General features: G+C 38.8%; 1 protein-coding gene across 5 annotated transcripts in view; it reads right to left on the bottom strand.

Annotated features, from left to right (window-relative positions):
- Window positions 1-883: 883 nt before the first annotated feature.
- The window catches only part of il1rapl1a (interleukin 1 receptor accessory protein-like 1a), a 260,744-nt gene continuing 239,569 nt past the window's right edge, over window positions 884-22,058 (bottom strand). For 2 of the 5 annotated variants that reach the window (XM_024286879.2, XM_036209813.1), the window contains 5 exons: window positions 21,208-21,353; window positions 13,071-13,217; window positions 8,268-8,438; window positions 5,269-5,313; window positions 884-2,989 (listed from right to left, as the gene is read on the bottom strand). In XM_024286879.2, the coding sequence (XP_024142647.1) occupies window positions 2,268-2,989; window positions 5,269-5,313; window positions 8,268-8,438; window positions 13,071-13,217; window positions 21,208-21,353 (1,231 nt within the window). In that variant the 3' untranslated portion in view covers window positions 884-2,267. The remainder of the gene's footprint in view (window positions 2,990-5,268; window positions 5,314-8,267; window positions 8,439-13,070; window positions 13,218-21,207; window positions 21,354-22,058) is intronic. The other 3 variants (XM_024286881.2, XM_024286882.2, XM_024286883.2) reach the window with 3 other exon arrangements.

Consider the following 22,058-nt stretch of genomic DNA (forward strand, 5'->3'; position numbering starts at 1 on the left):
CACGAAGGGAAATGTTGTAATCACAAGAAGAACAAAACAAAAAAGGTAGATGTGGTTATCACGAGAACGCAAAACAAAAATAGAAGATGTTATTATGAGAAAATAAAAGAAAAGATGCCGCTATCACAAAAGAACAAAACAAAAAAGGCCGATATTGTTATCAGAAAATAATGATAAAAGGTAGATATGGTCATCACGAGATAATAAAAAAGGTAGATGTTGTTAACATGAGAAAACAATCGAAAAAAGGCAGATGTCGTTATCACAAGATAAAAAAAAGGAGATGTCTTTATCAGAAGATAATCAAAAAAGTAGATGTTGTTATCTTGAGATAAAAAAAAATAAATGTTATCATGAGAAAACAAAAGGTAGATGTCGTTATTACAACAAAGCTACAAAAAGTAGATGTCGTTATCATGAGATAATAAAAAAATTAAATGTTATCATGAGGAAACAAAACAATAAAAGGTAGATATCGTTATCACAAGATAATAAAAAAAAGGAAAAAACAAAAAGTAGATGTTATCATGAGAAAACAAAAGGTAGATGTCGTTATCAAGAGAAAACAAAAGGCACATGTCGTTAGTACAACAAAACAAAAAAGGTAGATGTTGTTATCACAACAAAGCAAAACAAAAGAAAGGTAGATATTGTCATCACGAGATAATACAAAAATGTAGATGTGGTTATCACGAGATAATAATAAAGGTAGATTTCGTTATTACAAATAAAAGGTTGGCCCTTTGCAGCTTTGATACATTGTAACAAAATCTACAGTGTACAATTATAACTCACACAAAAGTTAAAAACTTTTAGCCAAAAACATCTCAGGTCTTTGGCATTATTGAGAGAACAAACAAAAAAAAGGAAATAAATCAAACCATCAAAAGGAAATCAATGCATTTAATGTGCAGTGAGAAAGTAAGGGCAACTGATCATGATCGTGTTTCTATAAAGATAGACATTTCTTTCCAAGTGAAAATTGTGTTTATATATTTATATAAATATCTATATTATATATAGAATACATATCTATTTTCTATGCATACTCAAAAGTCACACCTTCAAATATATTTAAAAATTCTTCCAAAAGACAAATGTTTTCTTTTCTTCGCTTAAACATGAACTATAAATATGAGCCAAATGCCATCATCCGAATGGGAGTAGTATGCTTTAAGAAAGCAAAAAAAATCAAAAGATGACCAAAATGTTTCACTTTTGATTCTGTAACAGCAGAGGTTGTTTTGTCGCGTGTCATTTGTCTCAGAACGAGGCAGAAATCACGTCGCAAGAGTACAAAACATTAATACACAGGTCCTCTCTCGGTGGAAGATGAGCGGCAAAGAAGTATGATCTCTCAAGCAAACTCTGTTCTGTTATAAAAATAGATTTCTTTTTTTAAAATAATCTACATATTTGTTTTTTAAGGTGAGGCATTTTACTATCACTCTAAAACAGCCAGGCTGTTCGTCTGAATAGAAAAAACGAAGCTTTAGAGATAGATGTGCCAGTCTATCGGTCTGTCTGATTGAAGGGGCTCTTAAATTGATTCCCAGTCCCACAGAGCGATACACATATGTATATATATATTTTACCAGCTTCTCCTTCTTTTTGCATATTCTATGATTTTTTTTTCTTTTTTCCGAAGAGAGTTTCCTTATAAACTAGATACACCTTTTACAGGAAAACAAAAGCAAACCCAAGCTCATCGGAGCTCCTGAAAAGTCCAGGGCATTTGAAAAATCATCCAAAAAAAAGCAACAAAAGTTCTTTAAAACAAGACAAATTAATAAAAAAATACAATGCATCCTCACAGGCGCATGAAATATCAGCGCTTTGATCTAGCAAACTAAAGTAAGTACAAAAACAAACAAAAAAATCAATACAAAATATACACACTTGTGTAGCAAGTTAAAGCAAAGTCCTACAATAATAGAGATGGAAACAGACTTGACTGAAATAATTGGAGAAAAGAAGAAAACAGGAAAACACAGATGCTACAAAGAAATTCAAATATATGTACAGACCCTGTTTTCCTTCCGCTTGTATGTATGGATGCTCGGGTGTTATCGTTATGCAGTTCTTGGTCTATTTCTAGTTGTTGTTAAAACAATGTTTTTATTATATCACTCTGAGGTCCACATAGAAAACGTTCTCTATAAAAGAGAGTGAAAGTCTTCCCGCCTGCTCTTCCACGACTGGCTGGAGCCAAAGGGATCTGGAACACGTCTCGCCATCACGACCTGGACTGGACTTCCACCTCATGACTACCAGATGACGCTGGAGATGCTGGTCTCTCGTGGCAGTAGAGGGAGCATGGCGTTGTTGGCGTGAGCCTCCTCCAGGCTGTGCTCCCGGCTCTTCCCGGGGGGCCTCTGGCCGTTCAGCAGAGTCAGTGGGATGTTGCAGTAGGTGTGCTGGTTCCCGAGAGACGACAGGGGCGGGAGGGTACCCCCTGGGGGCAAGTCATAGTCGTAGCTGCGATAGTAGTGTTTCTGCCTCATGGTGGTGTGGTAGGTGTTGTGGAAGGAGGAGCGCAGCTCGGGGTGGGCGGTGGCCATGGCGGTGGAGGTGGCCGCCGCCATGGAGATGGCGGAGACGGTCTGCAGCTCTCCGAAGGGGCCCTGCTCGCTGACGTCCAGCGCGGGCTCGTGCGTGAGCATGGGCTCCGTGCGCCTGAACGGCATCTCGTACTGCAGCTGCTTCCAGAACTTGGAGTTGAGCTTGTTGCTTTTGGGGCCGCGCCACTTGATGACGGAGAGCGCTTTGATGGTGTGTTTGAGGGCCTCCACCTCCTGGTAGTTCATGATGCCGCGCAGCTCGGCGCACTCGATCAGGATGACTTTGATCTCGCCCGTCACCAGCATGTTGCGCAGGCGCGTCTCCAGCTCGAAGATGCTCCAGCCTCGCCGCACCACGTAGTTGGGCGTCATGACGATGATGAGACGCTTGCTCTGGTCCACGCAGCGAGCCACGTCCTCGATGTACGCTGAAGCAGACGAGAGGATAATCATGAATCCACGTATAGGATCAAACTGATCTTTCACTCAAGACAACACTCAGTGTTTGATGAAGACAGCACGAGACAACTAAAGACAACATGGACTCTAGACTGGACACGCAGACCCTTAAGTGGACCTCAATTTTGGACTACCATGAGTTCAAAACTGATCTGGGATTGAAGTGTTCCAACCGCATGGATGCAGCAAAGCGGCTCCAATCCCAGATTCCAGTTTTCAGCTTCAGTTGACAAGAAGCAGAACATCCACATTGTGCTTTCTGGAACTTCGCACAGCTTCAGTAACCACAGATCTACCTGAGAGTACAGCACAGATCTGTTGAGAACCTTTTAGTCTGCAGACAACGTATAAATTCCACATAAACTTAAAGAAAAAAACCCTCAAAGCTCCTGTTCTTTTTTTTCTTTCTCTTTCTATGTTTTGGTCTGTATTCTCTTGACCCTGACAGGGAGTGCTGCAAGCCTCAATATTTCAGCAAAGTAGAAGCATTTTACTGGAAAATATATTTTTTCTTTCTTAAAAAATGTTGTTGCAGGTAAGAAGCAAACAACAGACACAAAAGTGTGAGTTTTTCAGTCTAGGGAGCAGCTGGGGGGGTTTAACCTTTAATAAGCTGTTTTTTTGGTGGAACAACTGCAGACATTTTTCAGAGTTGGAAAACTGTGATTGGACTGGAGGTCTGCAAACCTTCATCACACATTTACCAGGCTAATCGTGTGACATTTGAGATCCTTTTCTTTCATTTATTCAAATAGAATACAGAATATTTAGCTAAGTTAGACATTGAGACTCTTGTGTTACTGTTTGCTTGAAGATTTGGTGGCATGAGCATCGGTTTGTGCTCATTTCAAGTGTCTCCAGAGTGACTTATCTTTATAATATTTATAATAATATTTTAATATCCAGACTGTTTTAATAGGGATAACATGGCAATATCCTAATATTTTTTGTTCTTTAAACTAGAGGTCCTTAACTTGGAGCCTTGGACACTTGGTGACCTTTCGCCCTCCATTGTGACTCTTTAGGTTTAAAAGGAAAATTCTAACAATTTGAATAAATAATGGATTTGATCACTTTTTTTTTTTTAGTTAATTATTTTTTGTTGTTTCTGCTTAAATTTTAACATGTCATATAACTAATAAAAACTATGGTAAAAGGTTTAATCAACTGTAAAAATAAGAACACATTCAGATATTGCACTAATTAATTGCTTTTATATGTTTAGATTTAAAAAAAAAGATTTATCAAGGTTTTTATTGTATAGTAAAATGAGAAAACAAGATGAAGGTGCACAAAAGTCAAACTGACAGGAAGTGTCATGTTTTACCTTATATTTATACATTTTTATTAGTAAGTCTGTTACAGCAGGAGCATCTTATTTGATGTCATGCATTTTATTTTGAAAGGATCTTGTGTGTGCTGTTATCAGAAGTAAAATATTTATGTATATAATTAATTAAAAATAATTAATAATGTTACTGCTACGATTATACATTTAGAAAAGCTTCATTTTATGAACAAATGGCCACAAAAGCATAAATAAAGCATAAATGGTGAGGTGGGTTTTGGTCAGTTTGCCTTGGCCCAAATAATTTATTTTCTCCTAACAGACTGCTTCAGACGGCCTAATTTATCGTGGTCTGCCTGGCAACAGTAGTTTACATTTGATCCCTCTACTCTTGTTTCTTCTTATAAATAGTGACAAATGAGTTGTAGGTTAATGATGGACTCTGTAATCAGCTCCCGCTGACTGCAGGGATCAGTTCCAAAAGCCTTCGCATGAATTCCACCACACGCTCTGACATCATTCTGTCTGCAATGCTGAAAAGAGTCGTATTTATTGGAGGACCATTTTTCTTTTCTTTTTTTTTTGCTCTGAAAATCCGCACTAATTAAGATACCATGTTTAGAAAGACAATTACCCTGATTTTATGTCCATCACAGTCAATTTGTTCCAAATGGGCCCCAATTAAGATGTAGAAACATCTCAAGGATCATTGAAAGACAGCAGATTTAATTTGCACGTGCAGTACGACGGGCTCACTTTGTCATTTTGATGCTTCTGTGGCATATTTATTTAGAGAAAACATACAATCTGAAGAGTTCAGTGCATATGTAATTATTTTACAGCTTAAATAACCGTTTTGAAATGAGGACACGACTGCTGGTGGACATACGGAGTTTCTCTGCAAAGTTTTGGAACTCAGTTGATAAAGCAGCTAGATGCATGAGGGAGAAGGCTGAGTACCTCCAAAGAGTTGTGTGTCATCCTGGTAATGCTCATTGGTGAAACCTACGCATAAACACATTAACATTCAGGTGACAATCAGCACACAGACACAGAAAAACAATGCTGTCATAAAGCTAGCTTTGATTCCTCTCACTTTATTTCACATATAATTAATCACATAGCATGTTTCCCTGATTGGACATTCATCTGCAATAATTCTGCCTGGCACTGTTGCTGGCGGCAATTTTCTTTTGATTAAAGGAAGGGGAGAGGCGGCTCAGTCAGCGGGGCTTAGAGCCTTCACACATTTCCCACTGATGTTTAATTCTGTCTGGATCAACGTCGACGTGTTTGCGTTTTATCTGTTCCACATGAAGCCAACAGTACAAACACGCGGCGCTCGCCGCAAAAGTCGAGCCACGGCAAAGACGGACTGCGAGCTAGAACGCGCGAGGATACGTTCAGACGGAATTTTCTTGGATTTATTAATGCGCTGATGAAAAACCAAAGAGGACGATAAATATGCTCAATATTTCAGCCCCCGGTGCAGGCTGGATCCTGTACTCCCTCATCAGTAGCTCCCAGTGTGGGAGCAGCCAGCAGGATAAGCTGTGGTCTTCAGCTTCTACTAAGAGGTTGGAGATGCCAGGAAAAAAAGAAAAGGGTTGTTCTGCCTGTTTTTGGACCCAATGCTTTCACTTATGTTGAAAACATAAACTATAAATTATTAGTTTGACATTTTGCTTGAGATGCGTTCACACCGAACACTATTTGCAGGTCAGGGATGTTCAGTTTCAGTGTTGACCCTTTAACAACACAGCTCCTGTGTTTATGCTCTTTGATTTACGGAAACTTTTCAACCGTTAATACAATCAACGTAATTCTGTATTACATATTAGATTATTATTATTATTAATAACAATAAATATAATAATATAATATGTATTATATATATATATATATATATATATATATATATATATATATATATATATATATATATATTCTTATATATAACTCACAATTTTTATAATAGATTGGCCAGTGGTGCTACTCATACTCATGAATGACTTATTTGTGATTTTTTTTTTTTTTACATATATAGGCTCATATATTCGTTTTCTTCCCACTTACGACCGGTTCCTTTTTAGCTGTTAATTCCCACTAACATCCACTAGAGGGCACTGGAGGTTTGTGGATCATTATGTGCTGCTGACAGAAATGCAGAAGAAGAAGTGCTGTCCTAAACAAACATGGCTGAGAATCTGATCGTTCTCATAAACGTTATGATGTTTTCTTATTTGCATTAAGACATTATTATTATTATTATTATTATTATTATTATCACAAGCCTTCAAACTGGGTTACAAACAGACAGAAGGGCAGCTAAAAACTCAGACATGAACCTAGACATGGAGACGTGATTATCAATGCTTTTGTAGAGCTCTTCAAAATAAATAAATGTAACCTCTTAACATCATCAGTATTTTACGTTCATGTTAAACGGGATATACAGTCAGAGCCTCCATAATGTAGCGATGAGGCTAAATGATAGCTTCTCCACACGCATTTTGCAGTGTCTAGTTAATTAACTCCTTTCTGGACAAACATTGAGCATTAAATTTGACGCATGTCAACAGAGGCAGCGGACTCAAATTTGACGCATGAATCGCGTTTATGTCAAATGCAACGTTACATTTGGTTTGTTGAATTTGTTCATAAATGTTGGACTTTTCTCTTAAAAGTGCGACTTCTACACCAGAGCAACTTATATATGTTTTTTTTTCTTCTTCATTATGCATTGTTCGGTTCCTGCAACTTATACTTTGGAGCGACTTATAGTCCAGAAAATACGGTAAACCTGATCTCTCGATATCATCCGTGTTTTCCATCCATTGTAAATTAGATATACTGTCGAGATAATGAGCAATGAAGCTAAAAAAAACTTTGGACTCCTCACACAAGCGTCTGAACTGTTTAAATACATTTTCAAACAAACGTCAAGCAGCAAATTTGTTGCGTGAAGCACGTTCGGTGTGAAAGCATTGGTCCTGCGCAGGAACATGAGTTGCTGGAGCCTATCCCAGTTATTTCAGGCAGAAACAAGAGTTCATGAGATCCATCCACTGACAGACGATCACATTCCTTCCAAAATGTCTGTTTAGAGCACGTGTCAAAGTCAAGGCCCGGAGGTCAGATCCGGCCTCTGGGTGAATATATCCGGCCCACCAGATCATTTTGTATGCACTAGCAGCATATTGCAGCACATTCTCATTCCCAAGTCCTCACATGCTGACGTTTGGTTAAGGATCCCTCAAACTGGTCCTTTTTTGCCATGCTGGCTGATCTTATTAAATCAGGGGTCTCCAACCAGTATCTGTCCAGTACCGGGACGTGGATCGCACCGGTATCCTAACCCTAACCTTAACCTGGTACCAGACAGTCGGTACCAGACGTAGATCAGTACAGTTCCGGCCCCGGTGTGTGATTGAGTTTGACACCCCTGGTTTAGGGTGACAAATCTGCTTATAAAGTATGTTTTTGGACTTTGGGAGGAAGTTGGAGAAAATCCATTCAAGTGGAGAACATTCAAACGCCACACAGAATGGACCCAGCTAGGATTTGAACCAGTGCCTTCTCTCTATGCTAACCACTACCCCACTAGGCTACTAGTTAGCTGTATGAATGATTCAAAACACACAAGACAGTGAAGGTGGAAAGACGACACTGAAGACAAAAACAACACTTTACAAAAAGTTACACACAACTCTTCCCAGGTTGTAGGGACAGAACTAGCTGCTAGTTAGTTAGAGTATAATGGTCAACATGATATAATGTGTCTTAAATAAGTACTAAGTATTTACTGATGGTAAAGGTTTGACAAGTGAATGTAACCTATTGCCTAGAATGACCTAACACTTGTTTGATTATCTTACCTCTTGGTCAACAAACCCTTAAATAATCTTTACCAAACAACGACGAGTTGGCCAAAAAGTAACAGTTAACTATCAGCTTACTTCCTGTTGGAATCAGATCTCGATCTGGGATGAACAGTTTGTAACCATAATGTTTCTCCAGGACGTCAGGAAGGATCTCCAGGGCAAAGCGCTCCTCCTCCCTGGTCTCCTGACTCCACTGATCAGGGTCCACTTTAGTGTATGACAGATACGCATCATAGTCTTTGTTCTCTGCAAAAAGAAACAAGCACGATTGTTAAGTATGGATAAGGAAAAACCCCCTTCAAATGACCAGTCTGTGGTCATAATGTGACCCAATAGCAGCAAAAAAAAAACATCACAAATTTGAAATATAAGAAATTATAGATTTTTTTTTGTTAATTGATTCAATATTTCACGTTTTACAGTGAAGAAAGAACAGAAAAACCTTTGAAGGTTATGGCAATACCAATTTATTATTTGATCACAGAACTTGAAATCCTTATAATCTTTTTAATCTACCCAGAGGTTTTTTTTTGCTTCTGTAATCTGAAACTTTTTTACTTCTATTTGCTAAAGTTTTGGTGTTTTAAATATGCTTTAAATGAGGATATTGTAAACTGGTTAAATCTTTTCCTAGAGTTCCTAGTCTCCTATTACAGCTACATTCATTGATATCTATGAGAACTGGATCGTCACCCATAGAAAATAACTGACTTTCAGCTCCAACCAAATGAAGTCAATTCAGTCGCCAATTTTTAATGATACAGAAGTCGCCATGTTGGAGCCAGACAACATCAGTAAGCAGTGATTGGTCCAAGTTGGTATGGCAACCACTCTCGCCAATCAAGAATTAGCTTGTTGGAAGTCCACACCCCTAAGTAATCTTAAAGCTGTTTAATGTGAGACCACATACTTTTATTGAGGCATCTGATTAGTTACTTTATAATTTGAGTAACCTACAATGAAGAAAAAATATAATAAAAAAATATGGTTAGCAAGAACTTAAAAAAAGTATGGCAAAATGGTTATTCTGACAAACAGAATGACTGAATAAAAGCTGTTTATTTCTCTGTTGAAGTCTATGAGATTTTGGCTTATTGCTTCTTCCTGTATGGAACAATATGGTGGAGAGGTCGCTCAGTCCAGTTCTCATACGCAGTCAATGATAACATTACATACATATAAAAACAAAAGCATCCAGTACTATGTTAGAAACAAACCAATTTGGAGTAAGAAGTTTAGTTTAGCGTTGATGTTTTAACAAGGAAAGTGTTAAAAGTCATAAAAAAGTACTGTTCAAAAAAGATTTAGTTGGAGTGAAATAAAAAAAGGAGTTTGTGATTTTAACAGTGCGATGTGAAACTTAAAAGAAGAAAAAACATTTATATGACTTTGTCCAACTCAGGTAAAAAAATGGCTGCATCTGAGATTTCAGAGTGACTTTTTTCCTTGTTCACATCTCAAAGGGACTCCTGTCATTCTCTAAATCAGAAATGAGGAACTCCATGTCTGTAAGTTTTCCAGCTATCCGTCTGATCCAGATCAGGATCAGGTGTGTCCAACCGATTAGAAGATGACAGAGCAGGACATGTTGAAAACGATCCAAAAGTCTTACCCCATTGAAAGATTTTCTTTAAATATGGAACATTATCTGCCAATGAGGTAAAAAAAAAATTAAAAACTTCCCCTACCAGGAACTATTATTACAAGAAAAAAATTCTAGCCATGTTTTCTTAAACTAAGATTGTTTTGCGATCTTAAAGACAGAAAATGAAAGTTTCTTTTTACTTTCTTCTAAATATTCAGTTTTTGCAGTGCTGCTGCTATTGCCCCCTGTGGGTGGAGCTTATTTATTCATGCCTTCCACTTGTAAAAGCCCCATAACTTATTTTTTAACATAACTTTGTGTAATTATTTCTGTAAAAGCTTTATTAACCCTATTTGTCTTACAGTTTATTCGCATGTCACTATAGTTCTAAAGCCTTTAATTCCACATTATTTTCTTATTTGCTCGCGCTTAGTTACAAAACACAACTTTGTGAAGCCCTAATGCAGAAAGTCAAGGTAATATAAAATAAAGAATATCAATTTAACTCAAAATTATACGTAAAATAATAGTCATCCCAATTTAATGCAAATTGGTCCGAGAATCTGTTTTGTTGCAAACACTACAAAAAATGTGGATGAAGGTAGACAGGATTTCTCGTCTGTCACAGACAATATAACAGAAATTTAAGTTACACGCACTTATGGCATATGAGTGATGATGTTGTACGGTGCCCTTACACCCCACTCTTGTCATTATGGAGGTGTGCACATTGTCGCTTTAGTGTAACTGCAAACACGGAGTATGTAAGTGATGTATAATGGTTCGTTCACACTGGATAAGTGACGCGCTTTCTAGAATGCACATTTAGTCCACGGTGTTCACACTGGACAAGCAGGAAGGGGCTTCTTATCCTTTTCTATTGTTTACTCGCGCATGTACGTACAGTTGGAAGAGGCTTGGTGTGAAATGTCAAAGTTGAGCAAATATTACAAATCTTGCTCTGTCACAGCTCTATTCCGATATATGAAAGACTTGGTGTCATAGAATTCCGGCCGGGCACAAACACAATTATCACCTCGGTACCAAATTTGAGTCACTGAAGTTTGACCTGGTTTAACTTTAAATGTGCGTTCAGTGGCTGCACGTTTTTGTATATAGAACAGTCGTAGAAACTTGTGTAGCTACGCTTGAATGAAGGGGTTTTGAACTCGGAAGCCCGGAAAGTACTTGAACTCAGACTTTTCGCTTAAATTGGTGGTTTCTGATTGTCTAATTTCCTAATTTCTAACAATCATGTTGCAAGCAGAAAATACGCAAGGAGTGCACGCTTAGCATTTGAACAACACTAACGGGGCCCCTTGAACAGTTCGAAGGTTTCAAAGGGGTTTGAAAAAGGAAAAACTCAATATGCGCCTCACCTATTCATCCTCAAGTCTCATTTCCTCTGTGCGGTCTGATCTGGTATTTTGAGTGTTTCCATTACCCATTAAACAGTACCAAACTGTACCTCTAGGGCCCCCCCCATCAGTTGCAGGTCCATTGAAAAGTGGAATGGTTTGGGTGGAGGCGCTGTAGCCGTCCGCTGATTGTCAGAAAGTGATGAAGACATTAGAAAGCTCCAATCTAGCGCTCATTTAAGCTAACGTTTGTCAATCTTCAATCTTCTTTCAAACAACATTAAATTCCTGTTATTCCCAATGTATAAAAAGTAATGGATAACCTTCATTGTTGTTGCTTTTCTAGTCGTCGCACGACAACGACACGCTAGCAGTCTACACCAGGCATGTGCCGTGAAAAACAAACCGCTTAGTGGAAGTGAGGTTCAACTGAGTGGAAACGCTCGCCAGGATTAACTGGACCGTACCGTACCACTCAATGGAAACGAGGCTTTACTTACCATTACATGTTGTTTGCGTTTTTGTTACAAGCTGTCACCCGCAGCATGCCCATAGAAAATAATGTGCATAAACATTTTTGCTATAGTGGTATATGGTCTTATAATTATAACCTCCGTACCTTCAACAGGTTTGCCCATTTTTCAGACAGTTGTGACTAAGGCATTACTTTTTCTTGTAGCTGTCCTATCTGTGCAGCTCCTAATTCCCATTCTTGTCTGATCTTGGATTCAGTCTTTACAACATAGAATGCATTCTTTATACTCTGGCAAACACAAAATCCCACTTTCCTCCATCGCTCTGGACAGCTGATCTTAAGTATTTAGGCTTAAAGCAAAATGAGCACCCTTTCAAAGAACAGGGTGGCTCACTTTAAAAAAACGTCCCTGTGGATTTATTTCCACCAGGTCTTATGATTTAAATCAGAAGTAAAGTAGGTTAGACACAAACATACAAATCAAGACTCAAGCAATATCCTCTTCTCCAACTCTAAATGATTTCCCAGCAGACAGTGAGAAGAACTGAAAGAGCTGAACACAGAGAGTAGAAAGAAAAAAAACACTGCTGGTGACATGTTCAGCAAGTCCTAGTCATTATTCTCTGTAGAAACCGAAATGTGGGCCAGCTGAAAAAGAGAGGGAAGCTCTTTCAAAAAGCCTTTGAGGAGGATGAGGAGGCTTTGAAACGAGCTGGGAAGGCCAGAGCAGCGCTCCATCAGATCCCAACATCCAACAGCGCCTTTAAATTAGCAACCAACCTTGCAAATTAACCACATAGCAAAAAGTTGGGAAATCAAAAACAGCTTGCATCAGCGGGCCCTGACTGTATGACTTAATCATGCCGAAGTGTAAGTCAACAAAAGCATGTCTAATAGATAATTCATACAATCGGGGAGACAATCTGATGAGTTCACTGTTTCCAGAATGTTGGAAAAGCAGGAAAACAGTCGGAATACAAAACTTAAAGGAATGACACTGGGGGATAAACACTAGGCAGTGAGGGAAAAAGTTAAAAAAATAAGGCACTGACCTACAAAATCACTCTAGTTTGGCTTTTTTTTTTACATCACTTGGTGCTTTAAGTCTGTCCAGTCTTTATGTGTCACTACCTGGCAGGTACAGGATGAATTTCGATCCACAACACATTGATATCTTTTAGATGAGCAACAAAATTGAAAACCCTGCTCCTCTCCCGTATGAGAGATTGCATGCAGAGAGGAAGAGGGAAAAATGGCTCCCCTGTTGTTCAAACAGAAGTGAAGGACACTTTTTGTCAAGATAAGAGTGTTCCAGACCAAGTTCAAACCAAGTTCTTTCAAAGAAAAGCATATACAGTCATCTCAAAATATTTGGAATTGACTTTTGTGTGAAAAGATTGATGGAAAAAAGTGAAAACACAAAGCAAGTTAAAAAGTAACAATGAGAGAGATGCCTTTACCTCCATCTATGTCTTCGCTGCCAAAGTGTCTCCTATAGAAAAGCATCAGCTCAATCTTGTAGCATTTGTAGAGGGAAATGAGAAAGATGAGAAGCAGCAGGATCGCTCCCAGCCCTCCTGCAAGCTCCACGGTGTACATGAGCTCTGCTGAGGACAACACACAAAACACAGAAAAGAAGAGCAATGTCAAAACTGCACATTCCCTTTGTTTTTTCATGATTTTTTTGGTACGTTTCTTTAAGAATCAATGGATACACAGGGTGCATTTACATTTGCTGGAAAGCAAGAAAGTCATAAGAATTTTATTAGTTCAGCTCAAAGCAGAATCAGCCTTCAGAGGCACGAGGCGCACAATGTGTTTAAGAAGAATGAGTGCAAGAAAGAACAAGAACAAAAAATGGGGTTTGTACTTCAGCACAGTCCAGTAATAAAGACTTCTGCTCTCTGGCTGTCATCCGTGGAAGCATTTATTGGCAGTATTTTTAAAAGGTATTTTTATTTTCACATTGGATTGCCAGCTGGATCTCTATCATACCTTTTCTGGTTTCTTTGTTCTCTATTGCTCGTTTTTTAAATAATTGCTCTTCCATCCCTTGAGATTAGGTTTGGAGAAGGATCAGTTGTGCCATCAGATACTGTATCCACTTTATGGCAGTGAGCTGTGCTGCAACAGATTTACCTTCTGTCACTGGGCTGTGATGGCAGAGTTGCCATGGCAATTACAATGCTGAGTGCACCAACCTAATGATCAACAATGACATAATTATCCATCCCATTTTCTTAACCAACTGTATCCCTTTTGGGGTCACAGCTGGGCATCACACACCCATACATACTCCAAGTATCTTCTAAGGACAATTAGAGTACATATGAAGGATGTTTTTGAACTGTTGAGGGAGTTGGAGTCCCTGGAGAAAACCCAGGCATACACGGGAAGATCATATAAACTCCCCACAGAAAAGTACCAGCTGGGATTCAAACCAGACAAAAACGATAACCACTACCCAGTCTGAAGAGACAACTTTAGATCACTTTCTTTTAGGCGTAGGACCCCTGGAAAGGACAAAACGGATGTTTTCCAACATACCCCGCTCTGGCATTTTCTAATTGGGTCAACACACCTGAAGCAGGTAATCATTCACGAGTAGGGCTTGGATGTCTGGAAATCATACAGGCCCTCGAGGCCTGGAGTTGTCTATCCCTGGCTTAGTCCATGGGTTCTAAGCACAGGAAGAGACCTGTCCATGTCTAGAGGGTTAAGAAATACCACTGGAGATAACCAGGTTTGCCCCCCCACACATGGTATGAAAGCCAACCACCTTAGGGAGATTGGAGAATGTTCCACTTTGGGGTTTGATATGGTGAGTAGCACCATGCTAATGTGGGCTTGATTGTGTTCACTACAGTTAATGATAAGGCCTCACCCAGCATTGGTTATTTGGGTCAGGGAAAAGGTTGCCTTGACTTTCACACAGCAGTAAATGGGGAACTGATCTTCTTGAAGCTTTGTCTGAATATTAGAGGGACTCCCACTGGGAATTTCATTGCTTCATTGGAATGAATTCCAGTTCAGCAAAAGTGGCAGACTAGATTTTGTCTGGAGTCCTTAACATATTTTTACAAGTTGAAGAATGCCCGAAGAATGAAGTCACATGTACTTATCTGTACGTATTTGTAAATGTAAGTTGTCTGCACTTACATCACATTGTAGTCATAAATAGAGCATTAGTCAACACTGTCATTTTGGCTAGATTTAGACCTGTCTATTGGTAAAAAAAATAGTCAAACCTGTACTGGGCATGGAAGGAACATGCACTTATACATGAACAGAACTTATGGACCCCTGGATTTGGAGGGCATCAAAAAGGAAAAACCTGTACAATAGACTTGTGTCTCACTCATTTCACCCTTACTTTACCCTTGCATTTGGATATGTCTTTTCTTTGACCTTTGACCCGCAGCATACCTGTAGGAAAAAATGTGCATGAACATTTTCCCTCTACGAGCTCACTAGGGGTCTATGATCTTGATATTTCAAGCAGTCTGCCAGTATCCCCTATACAAGTTTTCTATTTTTCACTGCATCCACCAATAGGGAAAGTTGTGACCAACCCATTAGGAAAAAGAAAATAAATGCTGATTTGTGAGCACCACAGAGGAATAAAACTGATGACTCAACCACAATGGGGCCCAATCCAGTCCTTCTGTGTGCAAGTCTCAAGTCTGGAGAAATGTCCAGTATTGTGTTTGGAAGGGCATCCAATATAAAATCAGAGCCTTATCAAACATGTGAATCAAGAACAGAAGTTTCACTCTGGATTGGTTGTGGTCCAGATTAACAACAGCTGCTAATGATACTGTTGATCCACAAAATGTCGGTGGAAATTGGACTACTGTTGATGGGGAGAAGAGTGGCAACTGAAGCCGACATTTATGGATGGCAAAAACAGAAGTTACAAGGAAGTGATGGTAAGTTTGGTATTGAGGGGATAAACGCAGAAAGACAGACATTGGTGGGTTTTGCTTAAATAATGGCAATAGTAGTGTTGAAATATAGGAAAAAGAGGAACATGCGAGAAAATATAGTACTTGTGGAATATAATGTGGGGACTTTCTTGACAAAAACCTTAACTAGTGTGTAAAAATGTTATAATGTGAAGAAAAACCACACACACACACACACACACCCACACACACACAAAATTTAAACTTGAGGTTGCGGGAAAAAAAACAACTTGTAAGACTGTGTTGAAAAAATCTTTACTTGCAGGTTCAATTTTCTCCTGTAGAAGAGTTTCACACAAATGCTTGAGCGCATAATCACTTAACAAAGCTGGTTTTCGATAACCGTGACAACGGAGGGAAGTGTCAAAATAGTATTTTGAAGAGACATACCCCAGCTTGGTGCGCCATTGCTGAAAAAGAAATAGCCTCCCTGATCCCCCATCCTCTGATTGGTTGATTTCCTACTAGAGAGCTCCCCCGGCCTGAATCCCTTACCCCTCCTCCCTGCAAGCTAGTTTTGGCACAAATATCTCGCATGGGTGTGTGTCAAAAGTCAGAAATATGCTGAGACTCCCAAAGCGTTTGTGTGAAACTTTTCTACAGAAGAAAATTGAACCTACAAGTAAAGATTTTGTCAACACAGTCTTACGAGTTGGTTTTTCCCCAAAACCTCAAGTTAAATCTTGTGTGTTTGTGATTTTTCTTCACATTATAACATTTTTACACACTAGTTAAGGTTTTTGTCAAGAAAGTTCCCACATTATATTCCACAAGTACCCATTTTTCTCTCTATTTCTTGTTTTTCCTGCAACTTCGCAATCAGTTTTACATGTGTGTGTGAATTAAACTTGTGTGATTCTAGCTCGTGTGTGTATTATTTAAGCTTGAATGATTTGGCACGTATTTACCTTCATAAGAAGGATCTGGATTGTGTCTTTAGATCTAGAGAAAGTCTACGACAATCCATAGAGAGGCATTTTTGGAGGAGATAGTCCAGAGTGGCATTATGTACTGTATCTATGGTTCAGGACATACTGTATACGAGAGCTGTAAGACAGTGGTGTTCAAGTTTTCAGATAAATAGTTAATAGCAGTAGAGAGTGAGGGATAACAGAAGGAAGAGGCAGGTGAAAGGTGTAACAGAGGAATTCAAGGTGGAGGTGGGACTGCACCCAGAATCAGCATTGAGCTTTTGCTTGTTTACTGTGGTGATGGACAGACTGACAGATGAGGTTAGACAGAAAACTCACAAATTAAGACATCAGGGAACAAAGTCCTGTTAGATGTTTTGGAGATAAATGCAGGGAAGCAGATTGAGATGTTTTGGAAATGTCGGTGCAAAGATGCTGATTGGAGCTACAGGGAAAGAGGGCTGGAGGAAGACCAAACAGGAGGTTCATAGATGTAGTTAAGGAAGACGACGACGGGAGTAAACCTGATCAGTTACACAACTCATTTGAGAGAGAGAATTGGGTTCAAGCAAAGAAAAAGTGCAGCAGATGCAATAATTGCAGACGGTCAGAAATAGCTGGTTTGTGTCTCTGTAGATCTAAAGAAAGTCTATGACAGAGTACACTGAGAAGGGGTTGTTTTAGGTCTTCAGCGACAGAGAAGCATGTTCATTTGGTTCAGGACATGTATGTGTTATAGGTATAGAGTCTACTGCAACAATATAATATTTAATAGGAGTGGGAAGTCTTTGAAGGAAAGTCTAGAAAGGTGGAGGTTTGCTTTGAAAGAACAGGGAGAAAGATTACCTGCAGCTGGAGGCAATACATGTGTGAGAAAGAGAGCTGCTTAAGTGAAGGATGAGGTTATAAGGAGTACAGGTGAAGGAGGAGGACAATTTCAAGTTCTCAGATCAATCGTTTGTTGTAGCAGAGAGTGGGAAAACAGGAGGAAGGGGCAGGTGAAGGCAGGCCGGAACAGTGGAAGGAAATGTCGGGTGTGATGTGGGACAAAAATGTGTCGGCAAGACGTTTATGAGATCAGTGATGCTGATTGATTTAGAGGCACTAAGCATAGATTTAAATGTAAGCAGATGATTTGCTGTACAAACATCTCAACGGACCAGAAGTAGGAACATTTCCAAAAAAATCTAAATCAAAGAAAGTGTATTTTTTTTCTGCACTCTAACGTGCACTTCTAAAGAGTTTCATTCTAGTAGTGCTTGCTGATGTGAAGTTATGTTGAGAGGTACACGGAGCTTTGTCAAAATGTTTGATTGGGTGTTATTTTGAATACACTAACGCGGCTAACTCAGCTAGCATGATGGATTGTGTTTTTTTAATGTGTTACTAAGTTTGGTTGTTTGGAGAATGTTTGTTTTAGTGGTATAAGTCTGTTTTTTCCCATGTTGTAAATGAGAGTGGAAGTTACAGGTTCTGTGACTACGCTATTGTGACTAAAGTGGCTAATGCAGCTAATCTGGCTAACAAGGCTCATGTGTAGCATGTTACAAACTAGTCCTAGGCCCCGATCTGAATTCCTCCCTTCTCCCTACCCCTCCGTTTGAAGGGACATTTTTAGTGTGTGGCCAGAATATTTTTTCTTAAATCCGACCCTCCAAGCGGAGGGATGCATGGCCTCCATCGTGAGGGTAAACCGCGTCGAGCTGAGAAATGCTTTTCTTCACACGGCTGCGCTCTGAACCACAGAAGTTTCCATTTAAATGTAAGTAATGACTTTTTGTTGTAGCATGACCTTTTTAAAGTTATAAAACCACTATTATTATGTATATTCAAGTGCTGGAAGCTCTGCGCTAAGACTAGCGGGACCGGCGATTATTGGTGACGTCATTGAATGAAAGTGATGTCCAAAATATGAGACACTATTTTTTCATAACTCTCTGTTTGGAGGGCTAAATGAAGGGGAAGGGAGAAGGGAAGAATTCGGATTGGGCCGTAGAATTACAGTGATTCTGATTCTTGTGTTGTGCGATAAATAGTTTGGTGCACCTTATGACATTAGATAGATAGATGGATAGATAGATAGAGAGAGAGAGAGAGAGAGATAGACAAATAAATGTCTCTTTGTAGAAGTTAAAGATATAATTTTTATTTTTCTAAAAACAAAATCCTAACTGATTTTATCATAATTCATGCATGAGATGGTTAAGGTTTTTTTATGGGCTTTCCTTTTTCACGTACCATTAAACTAATTTTTCTGCGTTTAAGATAAAGCCTTAAACATATCCTCTCTTGTCTAAAGTGAACATTTTGTCATAATTTGGTACATTACTTTTCCACAAACAACATACAGTACATCTCATATAAACAGAGCTGATATGCTTTTCCTCTCTAATTGGCTATTTATTGGCTTTCTCCACAAGCGCAGTGCTTCTAACTCATTATCGGCAATCATTTTCACTCTTCAAGTTGTTTATGATTCATTGACCGCTGCTCTCTGCCGCATTTCTTTATTCCCTCACGATATAAAGAAAGGCAGCTGCTGTGACATGAGACGTGCTGCAGGCTCATGAGTGATGCATCCTTTGAAGAGGAACATAAAACAAACATCAGCTGTGGGTGTGAGAGGCAAAAGAGAACTTGACTTAGCACCCCTCTCTTCTGACAGAGAATTAAATGAAGCTGTCGGCCACCTGCAAAGGCCAGCCAAAGAGAACGCCTCCGACAAGGTTCGATCACAGTGACAAACATGAAAGGGAGGAAACAGACAAATAAAGAACCAAAAACATATTTGTGAGTCGGATTTTACCAGCCTTTGGGAAAAGTCGGGGATCAGTTTTCGGCTTAAATAGCCGTCAAATTACCTCTGTTCTGGGATGAGAGCAAATGCTTTAAAGGAGCTTTAGACAAATTATGCACAAAAGCCAGAACAGCAAAAGAGCTACTGGTGCAAATGAAGAAAAATATGATGCAAGTGTATCGGGTCCCAAACACACAGTAATTATGCACATAATAATGCATAAGATGCCTGCATATTTCAATTGGGTGAAAAAAATGCAGTAAGCTTGGTGGATTCTATTAATTATTTAGGACAAAGTCAGATAAAAGTAAACAGAGAACATAATAATTTATAAAAATGAAGGAAAAACAAGATTTTTCTCAATGTAAATACAAATTAAGCTACGTTCACAGCACCTCGCCAACGGAAACCACTTTTAACGATAGGTGTATGTAAACGCTTTTAGGCTTCCACGTACATTTTTAAGAGAGTTTCTGGGCTCTTTGAACAAAATGCATTGAGAGTTAAACCAGGTTGAACTTGAAGGGACTTGGATTTGCTACCAAGGTATGGATGGCGTCTTCTTTGATTTAACAGAAGTGCCAGCCATTTGAAAATTGATCAAGGAGAAATGAATAACTGCGGTTCGTGCTCAGCTGGAACTGTCTTTCATAAATTGGAATAGGTGTGAAAGAAATGATGTGGTCAATTTGGGATCAGATTCAAGTGAATAAAAAACAGATATAAATTTGAAACAAAAATTGAAACTCTGAAACAAATTTGTAAATTATAAAAATAAAAAACCTGAAACTTTGAAAAGCTGATTGTAAATTTTGATTTTTTTTTGAACATTTGAAAACGAAATTGTAAATGTGGAAAAATAATATTTTGAACTTGAAAGAAATATTGAAAATTTTGAAAAAGATGAAAATTCATTGCTCAAATAAAAAGAAAAAAAAATAAATAAAAAATGTTTATTTGCATTTTCTGCTATTTCTTTTTTCACATTCCTCCCTCTTGGCTTTCAGTTCTTTGCTTTCAGTTTCAATTCAGTTTTCAAGTTTTCACTGCCGAGCTGATCCTATGTTTACATAGGGGCGGGACTTCCAGGTCATTGGATACCAGGACGTGATTTCCCATGATTCCTTCGCTATAGTACGGTTCACCTCTGGTGGATTTTTTTTAGCTCCGACTTTGCTGTTGAGCTTGTCAATCAATCTGTTGTTTTACAGAGACGCGGATGCCAGCCTTTCGTAAATCTTGACAGAGATAAGATTCTTGTTTTCATTCTAATATGAGACTTTTCTATGAAAGTTTGAACTTTGAGACTTTAAACGGGAGATAACAGTGTAAAAATGGTCACATCTGTCTGAGAAAAGTGTAGAAAATATGCAGTGAGGAGTCCCCTCTGTCACCTGGTGGGAAATCATGTCAGTAGCCAATGAGCTTGAAGCCCACGTAAAAATAGGATCAGCAAAACTTGAAAACTTAATTGAAATTGAAAACAAAGGGAAGGATACAAAAAACTTAAAAATACAAATAAAGATTTTTTTTTAAAAATGTATCAGTTTTAGATTTTTCGTTGTTTCAAGTTTTAAATTTACAATTATTATTTTTTTATTTTTCAATATGTTATTTCAAGGTTTTAAATAATATTGTCTTAAATTTACAATTTTGTTTTTCAAATTTTTACTTTTTTTATTTACTTTCTACTTTACCATTTACTTTAAACTGATCCTAAATTGACCCCATAGACAATGGCTGGAACAAGATTTATGAGATTTGCACCACTTTGACATCTCACACCCAGCCTCCCCAAACTGTAGGTACATAAGCCCAGTGTGAACACCAAATGTGCGTCACATGCCTGTTGTAAACGTAGCTTAAACCTTCAAAATAGGTGGTATTTTTTTAGGATTATACAGACAAAAATGTTCGTTCTTACCCCTCTTGAAAAGCTGGACGCTCGCATGACGACGGCCATGAGCGTTTTCCACGTAACAAGAGTAATTTCCCAAGTCCTCCTCCTCCACGGCGTTAATAGTTAGGGATATTGCCACCTCCTGCTCCCCGAGATGCTCCTTTACAACTCTGCAAAACAAAAAAAAAAACATACTATTCAACAAGCCCTCCTTTTAAAATGCTGGATGGAGGGAGCTTTTCAGACAACTGTGTGAGATAATCAAATTGCGTCAGTAATTTAGAGTAATGATGGCAAGAGTGTCAGACAACAATGCAACACATGCAGTTTAGCAAATTTAGAGAGTTGAGGAAAACATAATATCTCAAAACAATGTTTTTCTGCAAAGGAAAGGAAGTCTTTATGAAGCCTCCTTTGAGGACAGTTAAGTACTTCATGGTATGTTAATTTCTTCCTCTGCAGTCAAAACACATAAGAAATAAAATCAATAAGGGATATTCCTCGGCTTGAGTGTGTGTGTAGGAAGGGGTGGGGGGGGGATCAAATAATGGTGATGTGAAGGAAATCTTTTTATACCGGCTGCCATGGTAACGGCAAAAAGGAGAGAAAGTAATATTCTATAAAATAAATGAGTGTCCCCTGCTGGGCTGGTTGAGCCTGACGGAAGGGAGGATGGGGAGATAATGCTCCCCCCGTACCTTCGACTCACTACTTAGCCTACTTTTACCGCACCCTCAGCACAAATGAGGCTACGCGGAAAAAACAAAGCTCAAATGAGGAAAACAGCTCCACGGTTAGGAAGTGTGCGTGCCTCGGAGAGCATGGGGGGTGCTAGCGTTTGTTGAGAAGTGGGATGTGGAGAGTGTGTGTGTGTG

Source organism: Oryzias melastigma, linkage group LG21 (assembly GCF_002922805.2).
Source record: "Oryzias melastigma strain HK-1 linkage group LG21, ASM292280v2, whole genome shotgun sequence".
In the NCBI taxonomy this organism is placed as follows: domain Eukaryota; kingdom Metazoa; phylum Chordata; class Actinopteri; order Beloniformes; family Adrianichthyidae; genus Oryzias; species Oryzias melastigma.